General features: G+C 41.9%; 1 protein-coding gene across 1 annotated transcript; it reads right to left on the reverse strand.

The window, feature by feature from the left end:
* Nucleotides 1–1,608: 1,608 nt before the first annotated feature.
* On the reverse strand, nucleotides 1,609–16,127 carry LOC124288441 (signal recognition particle subunit SRP72-like). Its single transcript, XM_046724959.1, is given in 20 exon segments — nucleotides 1,609–1,770; nucleotides 1,773–1,842; nucleotides 3,078–3,120; nucleotides 3,788–3,901; nucleotides 4,220–4,266; nucleotides 4,811–4,942; nucleotides 5,500–5,577; nucleotides 6,291–6,394; nucleotides 7,080–7,175; nucleotides 7,663–7,800; nucleotides 10,028–10,156; nucleotides 10,635–10,766; nucleotides 11,037–11,175; nucleotides 11,624–11,687; nucleotides 12,004–12,112; nucleotides 12,732–12,809; nucleotides 14,167–14,232; nucleotides 14,526–14,646; nucleotides 15,089–15,206; nucleotides 15,986–16,127. Coding segments are annotated over 20 exon segments (1,980 nt in total). The 5' UTR covers nucleotides 16,092–16,127; the 3' UTR covers nucleotides 1,609–1,674.
* Nucleotides 16,128–16,572: the final 445 nt, after the last annotated feature.

Genomic DNA, 16,572 nt, shown 5'->3' on the forward strand with positions numbered 1-16,572 from the left:
TCTCTAGCTACAGCTGCCAGTGACATCCCAGCAATCTGCATACCGCCCCTCTCTTGCTACAGCTGCCAGTCACATCCCAGCAATCTGCATACCGCCCCTCTCTTGCTACAGCTGCCAGTCACATCCCAGCAATCTGCATACCTGCCCTTCTCTCTTTACTACAGCTGCCAGTCACATCCCAGCAATCTGCATACCGCCTTCTTCTACAGCTGCCAGTGACATCCCTGCTACAGCTGCCAGTGACATCCCAGCAATCTGCATACCAATAACATGCCATCTTCAAGCAGTTGTCAGTTGAGGACCCATACCCTTGCTTATGAACAACAAAATCTCTTTATTGAATGAACAGGTTACTGAAACTTGCTATTTGCTTAATGACAAGTAAACGTATTGCACGTGATGCTCGCCTTTAATCGTAACGTGCATATCTAAAATCAAAAGGGTCAAAATAATCACACAAACATAATTATGACATGATATCCCAACACGAGCTGAATTCGACGTTCTGGTGATTTCGATGATTACATTGCACGCGCTATATCGGGTGAGTATATGTGCGATCGGAGTGCACAAACAGTTTCACTGGTAGGGCGGGTGCCAAGTCGCTATCGTGAGAAGTTTTATTGACAATGGAAATCGGGAAGTAAAGTTATATAAAAAGCAAACAAACATCAATATTATTTACCCGAGATCGTTAATACCACTTACGATGCAAAATCAGTTCCCTTTATAACAAAAAATAGCAAGCGAAAATTCAGTTAGATCAGTCGTCTGCTGGTGACAGGCAATATATAAATAGGAAGCCACGTGATCACAACACTCCCTCGCAGTGCGGAGCAAAAAGTATTGCTCATCGTCGAAAACCCATACAAAATACCCGGATGTTACGGGCGACACAGTTTCGCCGATACGATTTCATCAACTCTATTTTTGTAGGGAACACTTGCTATTTTGTGTGAAATAGATGAATATGTCCTTTATCACTCGAGGTTAGTAAAATAAAAACTTTAAATGATTTTACAGATAAAAAATATGTTTTTGTCTTACATCGTCGAAAACCCCTGACACCGGGATATATGGCATCAAATTCATAGGTGTTGTGATTTATTTGCCCCTGAGTATAGTTCATGAATGTGTTGTGTGTAGCGACATGTGATCAGCATTCAGGACAGAGTTTGGGATTGTGGAAAGGGTCAAGTGGTGAGGAATGCCATCTTGGTCGAGTTCCTTTATCGAGGAATCATGGAAATGTTTTAGTAAGGTTAATCATTTCTGAATCAGGCATAAATATGATGACTATAAAAGCAATGAGAACATTAGTGCCTACCATGTTTTTGACTATTTGTTTGGGTGGAAGAAACGTTTATGATTTGTACTTGTGATTACAATCGTGAAAACATGAGTTTAGGAGTACAAGCAAGGACTGTCACAAATATAAAGTATTTAATGTATATTTTTGATTGAACAGTAATTCTCTCTCAGTTTGATCCTGGAGGAATGTGATGCAGGTCTCAGGTGTACAACACCTTGGTGAAACCCATGGGCTACCATGCTGACACACCTGGAACAAAGTGGAATTCTCTCAAAAAATGTTTACAACAAATAAAGGACTTGATAATCATTTTATTTAACCTTATCCACATGTTATATTGCTCCAGTTGGCAGCTCATCTTTCTACCATCGATTTCCCTTCTTCCTCTTCTTCTTGTTGGCCTGAGCTGGCTTCTGCTGCCTGGGCCCGTCCGTGCCCCCCGAAGCCCCTGTGGTGCTTGCTGAGGGGAGGTGGGTTGCCCAGGGCGGGGGGAACTAGCAGCGCTGCCGGTAGGGGACTTGCCCATATCCCTACAGAACATAGCAGTGACTCTTATACACCACAGAATTGAATCAATTAAAATTATACCTGGTGCACAAATTGTATCACAGATTCAGGGCAGGTGGATGGTTTAGCTTGGGGATGCAGCATGCAACCCTATTTTTTAAGCATGTTAGAAATTACCTTGTTTTAAATTATACTGTCAACAAAATAAAATGACAAAAAGCATGAATTGCTAATTACAAAATGAACCTCTACTTTCTCTGGTAACTAAATCTACTGTGGAACTAGGCTCATGGTATGTAAATTTAGATCAGATAATTGGAGCGTCTAGTTTTTAAGTCAGACTAATCTTGAACGATTCCAGATCATGAAATGGCCCCCCGGTCAGGCCTCCTAGTCAACACATCTGTCAACAGATGGCCTCCCTGTCCCACAGATCTGTCAGGAGACAGCCTCCCAGTCCCCCTGATCTGTCAGGAGATGGCCTCCCTGTCCCACAGATCTGTCAGGAGATGGCCTCCCAGTCCCCAGATATGTCAGGAGATGGCCTCCCAGTCCCCCAGATCTGTCAGGAGATGGCCTCCCAGTCCCACAGATCTGTCAGGAGATGGCCTCCCAGTCCCCCAGATCTGTCAGGAGATGGCCTCCCAGTCCCACAGATCTGTCAGGAGACGGCCTCCCAGTCCCCCTGATCTGTCAGGAGATGGCCTCCCAGTCCCACAGATCTGTCAGGAGATGGCCTCCCAGTCCCTCATATGTCAGGAGATGGCCTCCCAGTCCCCAGATCTGTCAGGAGATGGCCTCCCAGTCCCACAGATATGTCAGGAGATGGCCTCCCAGTCCCCAGATCTGTCAGGAGATGGCCTCCCAGTCCCCTCCTAGACTGTCAGGGAGATGGCCTCCCAGTCCCCCAGATCTGTCAGGAGATGGCCTCCCTGTCCCACAGATCTGTCAGGAGACGGCCTCCCAGTCCCCCAGATCTGTCAGGAGATGGCCTCCCAGTCCCACAGATCTGTCAGGAGATGGCCTCCCAGTCCCCCAGATCTGTCAGGAGATGGCCTCCCAGTCCCACAGATCTGTCAGGAGACGGCCTCCCAGTCCCCCAGATCTGTCAGGAGACAGCCTTCCGACGGCCTCCTAGACTGTCAGCCATACCAGTCCTACAGATCTGTCAAATGGCCTCCCACACCCTACTAGACCCTACTAGACTGCCTGTTTCTGCCAAGCACCTGTCCCGTCCCGACGTTTCAGCAGTACTCACATGTCAGCAGCAGCTCCTGTTGTCGCCCCCTGAGTTCCTTTACCTGGACACAAAGGAGGAGACGTGATACAAAACAACCAGAGAATGCATTGACACAAACTGATTTTGATTCTGATGTGTGTTTTTTCCTGCAACATTGAGCCATATTCCAGGCAAGTCTGCAATCAGGACCAGACAATCCATTCCACTGTGACACACTAACAACCATGTCACCAAGTCTAACCACTCAAGTCATTTGTTCACCCCTTGGGACCATCATAGGCTATTAGGAACCTATTCTAACAATCCACAAGTGATTCTGATGCTTCTGTACTGTAAAGGACCAACCATTTAATATTCTGGGCTCTGGCAAAATTTGTATTATTCTTTGGCTTTGACCATGTTGTAAAACCTGAGAATAACATTTGTATTTTGAAGCCCCTACCACACACTATCAAGTGGTTAGCCTGTCAAGGGTGGAATTTCTTCTGATATAGCAATCTTTGTTTGTGGATTAAGGTTTCCTTCAGATAAAAATGCAGTGAGACGTTGTTTATACACTGCATGCTCTGGCAGGGACCTAAGGGTGATTTCACGTGGGGGAGAGTCGGGTGACTACACGTGGGGGAGAGGAGGGTGATACATGTGGGGAGAGTAGGTGGGGGAGGGAGGGTGATTACATGTGGGGGAGGGGAGGGTGATTACACGTGGGGGAGAGTAGGCAGACTTACCAATATCCTTCCTCTTGTCTTTCCTCTTCCCACGGTAGTATGATCTCTCGCGTTTCGGCAACCAGCGCTCGGGGTCAAGGTCAGCAGCTGAGTCAATGTTCTTTGGCAGTTTACCTGATACAGAGAAAACATGACAGCTCAGAACAGAATCACAGAAATTGAATCTGGGGTATGTAATATATTTTACAAGCATTACTGCTAGTTCCATGTGCTGTGACTCTGCTCTCACTGAAGCTGAGGGGGAGACACATCAAGTTTCAGCATGAAAATATAGATCAAGATTTTCATAAAATTAAAACATAACTGTCAAACAACACAAATGTTAACACATTAATTACTGATAGAGAAACTCTGTGAACAATTCATGGAAAAATTTCCTGTGTGATAACAGTTGGTATGCCCATTGGAAGTGGGAATATAAGTTGTACCCACCCTTCTTCTTCTTTCTCTTCTTCTTCTGTATGAGAGCATCTCCAGACCTGAGAGAGAAAGTCACATGTTGTAACAATCTAGCCAACCAATCCGACTCCTGGCAGGAGAGATCCGAGTTACATATAGACAAAATATGGTGCAGAAGAGTCAGGGACCGTGATGGTTACAACTTGAGGGATATCTATATCACATCATGGAGTATTAAATGTTTCTGGATAAGTTTATCACTGAATTGTAGGATGAGACATTCAGTTGAGACTGAAGAAATGATCCCCACAGGGGTACAATACTCTGTATATATATTTCACTTCTCTTCCCAATCAACTAACAGAGATGTACGATGGGCCTAAGCCTTCATCACTATACCCAAACCGATTTCCTCACTACATCACCCAAACAAATCCCCATCTCAAAGAACCTATAATCATGCACAATACAAAATGGAAGGCATCCAATGATCTAAACGCACCTTGATCACCATGAAACAAAGAAGTGACATGATAAAGACTGCAAAGGGAGATAATCTATTGATTGTAAAATGAAGACCATACAGAAAAATGGCTGAATAAGAACTTTAGAGAGTGTACCCACCCTCCTGGGGATGCCTCGGACTTGACCGTCTTCTTCATGTATTTAGGTCCGAGTGTACTGAAGGCCGCCTCCAAGGCATCAACATCGACACTCTGCGCGATCTCCTCCACTGGCGGCAAGTCTTTGCTCACTCTGACATGCGTTAAGGGGTACATATTTTGTCTAACAGTTTGCTGCCTTCAAGTTTGTTGCCTGATATAATTCTGTGATACACTGCTGCAAAGAATGGTGATAAACCTGGTATGATGATGGTAAGTGCTGTATCTGCTTCATTTTAACTAATGTTCCTTTCTTTCCATGAACAGATGGAACAATAAACCCTTCTTAATCTCAGTTTCCTGTAACGACAACAACTGCATGATATGGAACCACAGCTACATCCTGATGAACTACTTGTACACAGACATAATTTGTACCTAATCTACATCAACATAAAGTATCATAACAAATTTACAAGAAGGAACTGAGTCAAGGTGTTCTGAAACCATCTGCAATGATGATGATGATGATGATGATGATGATGGTGATGACAACGACGATAAAAAGTATTGCTTTGTTATTGATGTGATGTCTTCCACATTACCACTTTGGTGAACCACATGAACATAACTTAGAAACGTTATCAGGCAATAACTCGGTGATTCAGGGCCAAAACGACTAAGGGCAACAACTGGTGTGAGGAAGGATACTGTTGAGCCTTGGCCTGATTGAACTGGGAGTATGCAGAGATGAGCTGTGCCAACACACGTGGATCATTCGGACTCGATCTGTAGAGGAAGAATTAGAGTGAGTATTTATCTGGCATTAAGGGTGTTGACACTGGACACTGTGTGCCATCCTTCAGATGTTGTTCAACAATCTGTGTTTGAAGATCAAGACACCGGGTGTCGACATCCATGTCTTAGTGTGCCATGCTTCAGATGTTCAATCATCTGGATTTGAGGATGACGACACCAGACACCGGGTGTCGACATCCATGTCTTAGTGTGCCATGCTTCAGATGTTCAATCATCTGGATTTGAGGATGACGACACCAGACACCGGGTGTCGACATCCATGTCTTAGTGTGCCATGCTTCAGATGTTCAATCATCTGGATTTGAGGATGACGACACCAGACACCGGGTGTCGACATCCATGTCTTAGTGTGCCATGCTTCATGTTGTTTAATCGAATTGATCTGAAGCCTTGGACTGCTGTAGGTCTCTGTTAAGGTACTGAGTACTGATTATGCTAACGCTAAGATATTGTGATTGACCAACATCATAAACACTGCATGTTCAATATTTTAACAAACATTTCATTTTTGACACACTGGAAACCAAGAGGTGTTGCAAATTTATATTGTTTATGATACAGTTTCGGAGGTGACGGTGCTTAGAAAGTTTCATGAAGCAGTCACATATTTCTTAATGGCCTCTAATTGTACCTTGGGTGATCATAGCACATGTCTTTCTTGAAACTATCAGATCATAACTTACTTGCGAAGATCCTCCAACATCTTGGCTGCCTGCTCAGCATTGCCATTTTTCAGTTCAAAGTTGGAGGCAGCTCGGGTCACGGTCAAGAGGTCAGCAGACTTGGGCTGCAAGGAGATATTAGCTGGCATGATAACATACAATGCTGATTATCCACCCACCCAATTTTATTCTATGTCAGTATTTCTACCTCTCAGCATATCTCTCAACAAGCACAGAATCAAAATCAAGAAGCTTTCTTGAACTGTCACATTACTTCACTTCCCTTTTTGCAATTGTAAACACAGTCGATACAGCAATTACAGCAACACCAGCAAGTTGTGAGTTAGACATTGTAAATGTACACAAGAATTGTAACATCATCAGTTATAAATCAATACTGTCAGCAGCTTCACACCAATGCCATGATGACAGCAAATATTTTACTGTTGAATGTGATTTGCTGTTATATTTTAAGCTTTAGTTTCATATGAGTGGCATTGTTTAACTACACACTGATGGAATGTCTATTTTTGAGACTTTTTTTGATGTTGAAGTCCAGTTTTATAAGATTTTGTAAGTTTATGGATTGCTGTGATATTCAGTTTCTATAATTAATTTGTTATATAAAACAATACAAATGAAAGTTAAGTATTTTTTCTGCATTTCTTTGATTTCGTTTATTTTGCAATAGCGATAATGTTGTGCCCGCCTTTACTAGAAACATGAAACAACCTTGGAGGAAGGTGTCCAGTAAATTGCATGTGTATCATGCTGGGACTCTGGAGGGCGAGATCACCACGAACTACTGACCTCGTTCTTCTTGTACCAAGCCACAGCTTTGATGAGGACCTCGGAGGCAGCATCCTTGTCTTCCTGGCTGAGGTACAACGTCACCAGAGCAGACACCTACAACACCATTTCGCAACATGTACCACTACACTAAACAATGTAACTATTGTAATATGTCTACTTTATGCTAGAGGTCCTGAATGACAGGTCTGGGTTACCATGATCCTGTCCAAAGCATTGCCTTGATGATGTTAAACAGAACACGATGAAGGCTTGGGTGAAAATTACGACAGTTAAATCAATAAGTATACAGGTATATGTTCATCTCAAATACATAAAGTACAATATTTCTTCTACTGATTAGTCTGTTAATTGTTTAATGCCATATTCAAAAAGGCTGTAAATTTGTGAGAATGGACCAGATAATCCAGTGATCGACATTGTGAACAACAATCGACATCGTCAGGGTACAGGGACAATCAGCTAACTAAGGCACCATGTCGGACTGACACATCCTTTTGATCCAGCATTGCTTGCTGGGTACCTATTGTTAGCAGGAATTGGACCTTCATGTGTTCATGTATATGACAGTAGTATGACTAACTATGCCTGGTCTGTAGGTGATGTCTCCGAGAGTCTTGAGGGCATCACACGCCTGGTACACCGCGCCCTGACTCAGGTACAGCTGGGCAATCACCAGCTGAATACTGAAGCACTGGTCAGGGTGGGACTTGACGTACGTCTGCAACACAAACATCAGCCAGGACATCATGTTGGGTAATATCAGTTAGGACATCCTGTTGGGTAATATCAGTTAGGATATCATGTTGGGTAATATCAGTTAGGACATCATGTGGGGTAGTATCAGTTAGGACATCATGTAGGGTAATATCGGTTAGGACATCATGTAGGGATATATCAGTTAGGACATCATGTTGGGTAATATCAGTTAGGATATCATGTTGGGTAATATCAGTTAGGACATCATGTAGGGTAATATCAGTTAGGACATCATGTAGGGTAATATTAGTTAGGACATCATGTAGGGAAATATCAGTTAGGACATCATGTTGGGTAATATCAGTTAGGATATCATGTTGGGTAATATCAGTTAGGACATCATGTAGGGTAATATCAGTTAGGATATCATGTAGGGTAATATCAGTTAGGACATCATGTTGGGTAATATCAGTTAGGACATCATGTAGGGTAATATCGGTTAGGACATCATGTAGGGATATATCAGTTAGGACATCATGTAGGGTAATATCGGTTAGGACATCATGTAGGGATATATCAGTTAGGACATCATGTTGGGTAATATCAGTTAGGATATCATGTAGGGTAATATCAGTTAGGACATCATGTTGGGTAATATCAGTTAGGACATCATGTAGGTAAATATATCGGTTAGGACATCATGTAGGGATATATCAGTTAGGACATCATGTTGGGTAATATCAGTTAGGACATCATGTGGGGTAATATCAGTTGGGACATCATGTTGGGTAATATCAGTTAGGACATCATGTAGGGTAATATCAGTTAGGACATCATGTAGGGATATATCAGTTAGGACATCATGTTGGGTAATATCAGTTAGGACATCATGTAGGGTAATATCAGTTAGGACATCATGTAGGGTAATATCAGTTAGGACATCATGTTGGGTAATATCAGTTAGGACATCACGTTGGGTAATATCAGTTAGGACATCCTGTTGGGTAATATCAGTTAGGATATCATGTTGGGTAATATCAGTTAGGACATCATGTGGGGTAATATCAGTTAGGACATCATGTTGGGTAATATCAGTTAGGACATCATGTAGGGTAATATCGGTTAGGACATCATGTAGGGATATATATGTTAGGACATCATGTTGGGTAATATCAGTTAGGATATCATGTAGGGTAATATCAGTTAGGACATCATGTTGGGTAATATCAGTTAGGACATCATGTAGGGTAATATCAGTTAGGACATCATGTAGGGATATATCAGTTAGGACATCATGTTGGGTAATATCAGTTAGGACATCATGTGGGGTAATATCAGTTGGGACATCATGTTGGGTAATATCAGTTAGGACATCATGTAGGGTAATATTGGTTAGGACATCATGTAGGGATATATCAGTTAGGACATCATGTTGGGTAATATCAGTTAGGACATCATGTAGGGTAATATCAGTTAGGACATCATGTAGGGTAATATCAGTTAGGACATCATGTTGGGTAATATCAGTTAGGACATCACGTTGGGTAATATCAGTTAGGACATCATCCTGTTGGGTAATATCAGTTAGGACATCATGTTGGGTAATATCAGTTAGGACATCAGTGGGGTAATATCAGTTAGGACATCATGTAGGAAATATCAGTTAGGACATCATGTAGGGAAATATCAGTTAGGAAATCATGTAGGGTAATATCAGTTAGGACATCAATGTAGGGTAATATCAGTTAGGACATCCTGTTGGGTAATATCAGTTAGGATATCATGTAGGGTAATATCCGTTAGGACATCATGTAGGGATATATCAGTTAGGACATCATGTTGGGTAATATCAGTTAGGACATCATGTTGGGTAATATCAGTTAGGACATCATGTAGGGTAATATCAGTTAGGACATCATGTAGGGTAATATCAGTTAGGACATCATGTAGGGTAATATCAGTTAGGACATCATGTTGGGTAATATCAGTTAGGACATCATGTGGGGTAATATCAGTTAGGACATCATGTAGGGTAATATCAGTTAGGACATCATGTCGGGTAATATCAGTTAGGATATCATGTAGGCTAATATCAGGTAGTACGTAATGATGTAAAACATCACTGCACTGTGCATATGCTCCACATACTTACTCAGCACTTTACAGGATGCTATTTCAAATCAGTGTATCTACACACTGAAATGTTTTCAATGATTTTCAGTTGTTAGTTGTACAGTCAGGTGACATACCTGCAGACCAGCTACAGCTTTCTTCACGTCCTTGTCCTTGACGTACTGCGCAGCCTGTATCAACACAGGGGTGTCAATGTCCGGGTACTGCGACATCAGCTTATTCGCCAGATTGTGACACATATCTCCCTGAAAGGTACAAAGACAGATTACATCAGTGTGTTCAAGGGAGGTAACTCATGAAACAGAGTACTTCACCAACAACTGGTGTTCAACTCTCATCAACATTATAACAATCATACTATCATTTTAATGCTGTATCATATCTCTTAATGTCAGTATATACAGTTCACTAGGACATTACTTCAAAGGTTGCAGGTGCTTCGTGAGGTAGATCACATATACTTCAAAACAGCTAACTGATGATACCAGTACGTGAATCTGCAGGCCGAAAGACAGCAGTAGCAGACAGTTGGAATCAAACCATCTTCTGATACAATCTTAACATTGTTTAATAACTTCAGAAACCCCTACAAGTTTAGCTGTTAGTCTAGACACCCCAACATGTCTAAAAGTTCAGCTAATCTAGAGACCCCTACAAGTTCAGCTGCTATTCCCCTAACTGCTCACCACTACTGTAGAGCCCCGAGAGGTTAAGGGAAGTCACCTGGTTAGAGTACATGTGAAGCAGACACTGGTTCAGCTGGATGTTGGTCTTCTGGCTGGACGTCAACTTGTGCTTCAAACTGTCTCCCGTGGCTGCCTTCATCTTCCTCTTAGAGTCGAACACATTCTGGTCCTGCAGACACAATAAAACAATATGAAGCTGTGTTTGGTGTTACACCCCTAAATCTCCAGGGGGTATCAGGATGAGGATGCATTCACATGTGGGGCGACATTTACATTCCACCCCCTCCACAAACCCTGTGCCATGGTTCACGAACAAGGAGCAGACATAGTCATCAAATTCATCAAGGTGACCCTTCTTAATTCCTGTCACATGACACCAACATAACCGAACACTACTAGAATGTGCATACAGCCAGTGCTGGAGGTGGAGTCTGCTCACCTTGTTCAGAGTGACCATGTTGTTGGATGCCACTGCCACCAGGCCGATGTCCGATGGCTTGTTCCGCAGGACCTGGTTGTACAACTTGTTGGCCTCGCTGTTGCGGTGGAGCTGCTGCAGCACATACGCCAGCTGCACTCTACATGGTCGGACATTAAATACTAATTAGGATAGGGATAATATCCCAACTCACATATCTTGAAAGTAATTAAGGTGATGAATTACAGTGATTACAGTGAGTGAGTGAGTCTAGTTTTACGCCGCACTCAGCAAAATTCCAGCTATATGGCAGCGGTCTGGACCAGACAATACACTGATCAACAGCATGAGCATCGATCTGCGCAATTGGGACCGATGACATGTGTCAACCAAGCCAGCGAGCCTGACCACCCGATCCCGTTAGTCGCCTCTTATGACAAGCATGGGTTACTGAAGGTTCGTTCTAACACGAACCTTTACGGGTCGATACGTGATTATAAAATGTTAAGTCGACGATACATATCTCAAAAGGGGCTCAGGCACAAGGCATGGACACGATAGGTATCATTAACACATTATGTATTGTTACGAAAAATAAAATTATTTACCTAATGATTGCCAGCTCCTCTTCCAGTTCATCTTCAGCCAATTCGGGATCATTCTTTAATGCAGCTGTGGAACACATCTCAACATGAATATCAACAGCGCCACCAATTGTGCACAGAAAGTACTAGACTACAAACAGCTGTACCAGTTTAACTATTGTGAAGGGTGTTCACAGCACAATCTGCATTACTCAAGCCTGAACATATCTGGGCCAGTTAAACCTCCAGCTGACATTACAAGCAACCAAAGAAGACTGGTATTGTCATTTGGACTGAACATTTCATTCATCCAGACATCAGATCTTGCATGGCTTTATCAGATTCTATCAGCAGTTAGCTGGTTTTTGTCTAGTATCAAATCTAAGCTGTTAACTTGCACCCACCTTCAGCACTGCGGAGTTTCTCCTCAGCTGTTTTGTAATCGCCACGGCCGATGTAGTAACACGCACTGTTGTAGCTGATCTCGTAGGAACCCTCTAATCCAGGGTCATCCTAAAACAAAGGACACTAAGTATAATGGACAGAACACACCTGCAGGGAACAAAACATACCTGAGGTGCTCTGGAAACACCTGTATTACTCACGACACACCTGTATTACTCATGACACACCTGTATTGCAACCGACACAATTGTATTGCATACAACACACCTGTATTGCCTACGACACACCTGTATTGCGCACAACACACCTGTACTGCACACAACACACCTGTACTGCGCACAACACACCTGTATTGCACAGAACACATCTAAATAGAACAGAACACACATGCAGAGCTCAGTCTATTTCATGTTTCTTTCTAATTAACTCCTGCCCCCACCCTGCCTGGTCAGTGAGAGATAGGTGTGTCCAGTCAGCATCTCCTGGTATCTTGTGATATCATACACATGGACTGACCACACTTTGGTGTCACAACTAACCACGTCAAATATTAAAATGTTAAAAAATCATGAGATTACTGAAAAACAACTTAAATCTCATGTTAACAATGGTAACATTAATAAATGTAAACTTAACGTGGTATTGCTAGGGTTATATCGATGGTGATACGCCATCTACATTAACAATAGCCTGATACAATGATGCTGCAAAATATAATGAAACTCACAACATCGTTGCCATCCCACATCTGCAGTGCTGCCACAACAGCAGCGAGGTTGGTCTGTCGTTCCTCGTCAAAGTCATCCTGGAATGAGGAAGATCAGTGTTACTGGCAGGTCAAGAGGGAGATTATCATTCGTAACTACTCGCCTCTTTCCGTGATCTACAAGAAGACTCGTACCCCTATCGTACGTCATTATTGCCAAGAATCGTGGCAAACCAATCAATCGTGCATAGTAAAATGCATTTCGAAGCATGAAACTGGCGTCGTCGTTGAACTTTGAAACTTCGCAAAACAATGCAAAGCATAATTTAAACATATACTTTGAGCTAAAGGATCAGCAACTTTAAACACTGAAATATATTTACAAAGAGAATGACTGTATTGCCCACGGGAAATAGGATATTCTCAGAGCCATGTTTGGAAATTTAGAGTTATCTTTCCTTGGTAATAGTACAAGACTATGTTCATCTGCATGCCCGTTTGCGCTTAGACAGGACCCAGTCATAAACATGGCCACAAGAGGGGTACGAGACACCATGCGGCTTGCCGGAAAGACACGAGTAGTTACGAATGGGAGATTATGTGTACATGGAGAAGAAAATAAACGACAGTTGATAAGCATGATAAGGGACCAGTTCCCAAGTTCAATTCAGGATAAAATCCTTAAATCCTGAAACATACCCCTCTCCTGCCAGCATCTTAATTCTGAAAATGGTAAATTCCTTGTAATACTGAACACAGTAGTACCGTCACGAAGGATGACAAGCATACTCTACTTCTATTCCATGCTTTGATATAACATGAACATCATTATGGAATGTTTACATGAGGGATGACAGATCAGTCTTGAAGCTTCGTAGTTTGGATGGTAAAACTGTACGGGTTGACATTACTGATGCTGCTATGACCGTGTGGCTGATTTAACTCTCTTTCAGCATGACTGATCAATGACAAGTGACATAAAATAAGTGACATAATATGAGTTTTGCTTATTTCAGTTACTATATAACACACTGAGAACTAAAGTTGCTTGAACTTGTCAGATGAATGCAGGTAAAATATTCAGGTCCCTATGGGTAAGCGTTTTCAGCCATATCAAAGTTATCATGTCGTCTCAATGTTGGCAACACAATGTGAAAACACTTATAACTATGTGAAACCCAGAGCACCATGACACGATAAAACAAGGATTACAATCTGGTTGAATCTGGGATTCAAACCAATGTCCAGATAAATCTGCCCAAACTTTTACCACTTGGCCAACTTCAAGCCCGTTACAAGACTGTCGAATAAAGTAATGTTGAGACCGTGGTCCCCTTGGTAATGTTATGAACTAATTGCTAGCACAAATTAAGTGTATTGCACACACAAATGTAAAAAAAAACCCTCTAACGGAGCCATTATCCGAGATGGTTGTGATGAAAAGTGAACTACAAACCTGTGAGTTCTTGACGATATCTCTGTAGAGGTCATAACACTCCTCATACTCCTCCAGACGATACAGCTGGAAGCAGATCAACAATCATCACACTTGTGTTCTCCTCCTACTGTTGTAACAGTGACATCACAACACCTCACTAACCAATCACTGGATCATCTGGTCCAGACTCGATTATTTACAGACCACTGCCATATAGCTGGAATATTAAAAAGCAGCACCCAGTTTGTGAAGACTGTCTGTATGTTAAAATAACACAAACTGCCTTGAACATTCTGAACAAGATAAATGAAAATAAGTTGATTACAACAAATACAAAATGGCTGACGTCCCTCTAGGCCAATGGGTGTGTTACTTACTACTTGTGCAAGGAGCTCCTTGCTGCGACTGTCTGGGTTGGTGATGGAGCGGAGGGTCGTCAAAGCTTCCTGGGTGCGGTTCAGGCGGTACTCACAATAGGCTTTCTCAAATTTCAGGTTCCTGTTGAAGACACATTCATCAGTGAATGTCATTTGCTATTTTCCAAAGTAATCTACACCACATTCTATAGAACATAGAACATGTAGATAGTCATAAATCAATGAATAAAATGATTACACATACATTCAACAATGTCTAATATTCATACATTATTGCAACCATGACAGTATAAAGATTGCATTCAGTAACAATGGGCTTAGTGACATGTTCTGGTCACTCAGACCAACTGTCTTAATTTTTGGGTCTCATATGAGTGTCTCAGCTTATAGTGGGGTCATAGAATAGAAAGCTGACAAAGGGGTCACATGTTTTTAATTGTTTTGAATATTTGTATGTCCCTTGGTTTCAACGAAAGATCCCAATCTTAAGTAAGTGAGGACAATGCATTGGCTCTCCATAACCAGTCTCTGACATAAATACTGAACCTCTACATATGACTCACAACTGCAGTTTCTTGTCCTTGTGTACAGCAGTTAGAGCTTCATCAAAGCGATCCAGAAGAATAAAGCTGACTACTTTACACTGAAATGCCTCCTCTTCTTCTGGATTCTGCTGAAGAACTGTACAACACAGGGCACAAAAATTCAAATGAATGTATTCAACACATTTTGCAGGCTTGACAAAGACACCAAATACATCACTATATCGCTAGAAGTCTCTTTCAGTTTCATTAAGCATGTTTAGAGATATGATAAAGAGAGATATTTCTACTTTTTCATGTTCTTTCTGGATTTAGTGTTTGCTCTAGATCCAGGTGATGAACAAACAAGTGCTTAATTGGGATGAGTGATTGAGCTGAGTTTACCCAAGTATTTCAGTGACATCACCTTTAGTCACCACTTTCATCAAGCTGATATAATTTCATTCTTTTCAGTAATGTCACAGATTTGACACAGACTGCCTTACAAGAAGGTGTATCGAATGAATACACAGAATTGTCATAATATCAGAAATAAGAAAGAGCTCAATTATTGTTGTTAAATAATGTATTAATATGATTAATGAATATTTGACAAGTACTGACTGGTTATCTGTTGTCTTGGTGGGGCGTGCACCCTTCTCAACAATCTGCCGAATCACCTGCACACTACTTGCCATTTGGTTAGTGACTAAAAATCTCACGTAATCTCATATTTCAGGAATAGAACACACCGAAATGTACATTTCCTTCAAATAAGCGCAACATCAACACGACTAACTGGTTGAATTCACCAAAATTCACCTGACTAACCATATGGCATATATTTGTTAACATATGAAGGACCGGCCATCAAATTGATGTCTCGTGAAATACGCAGTCGATTTCCGGTAAACCGAAGACCTTTTTTGTGTAACTTACTCTTATTCGCAGCCTTAATGGCTCTTTCATACTCTTGTTTCTGTCCAAACCGATTTAAATCGGCATAAAGTGCAGGTAACGTTCCTCCTTGGCCTTGCTGTGCCATGTTGGGATAATGACTCGTTTAACGGACCAAAATCTTATATACACTGATAATATATTGGCTGGAATAACGAGTTTCTCCTTTTGGTCTCTTTAGCTGAAGAGTAAGTCAAGTACGAGTTATACCCCTTTGTTAAATGGGCGTGACTTCATAATAGGATTTGACACGCCACGGAAATGGTAACGATACACTGACCCAGTAGATCCACATTATATCCAAATATAAGGGGTGTATTTTTGCGCCTGAAATGCAAGTCTAATAAACTGTACGGGCAAGTATCTTTCTAAGACATAGGCGGATCTAGAATGGGAGAGGAGTGGTGCAGGGGTGCGCACCTCCCCTTTAGTCCTAAAAGTTTATTCAATGACCATTGAAACTCTCGTGAAACGATTGAAATGTGCCCTCTCCCTCTCTCTCTCTCTCTCTCTCTCTCTCTCTCTCTCTCTCTCTCTCTCTCTCTCTCTCTCTCTCTCTCTCTCTCTCT

The sequence above is a fragment of the Haliotis rubra genome, unplaced genomic scaffold (assembly GCF_003918875.1).
Source record: "Haliotis rubra isolate DU_JTF1 unplaced genomic scaffold, ASM391887v1 Scf418, whole genome shotgun sequence".
Lineage (NCBI taxonomy): Eukaryota > Metazoa > Mollusca > Gastropoda > Lepetellida > Haliotidae > Haliotis > Haliotis rubra.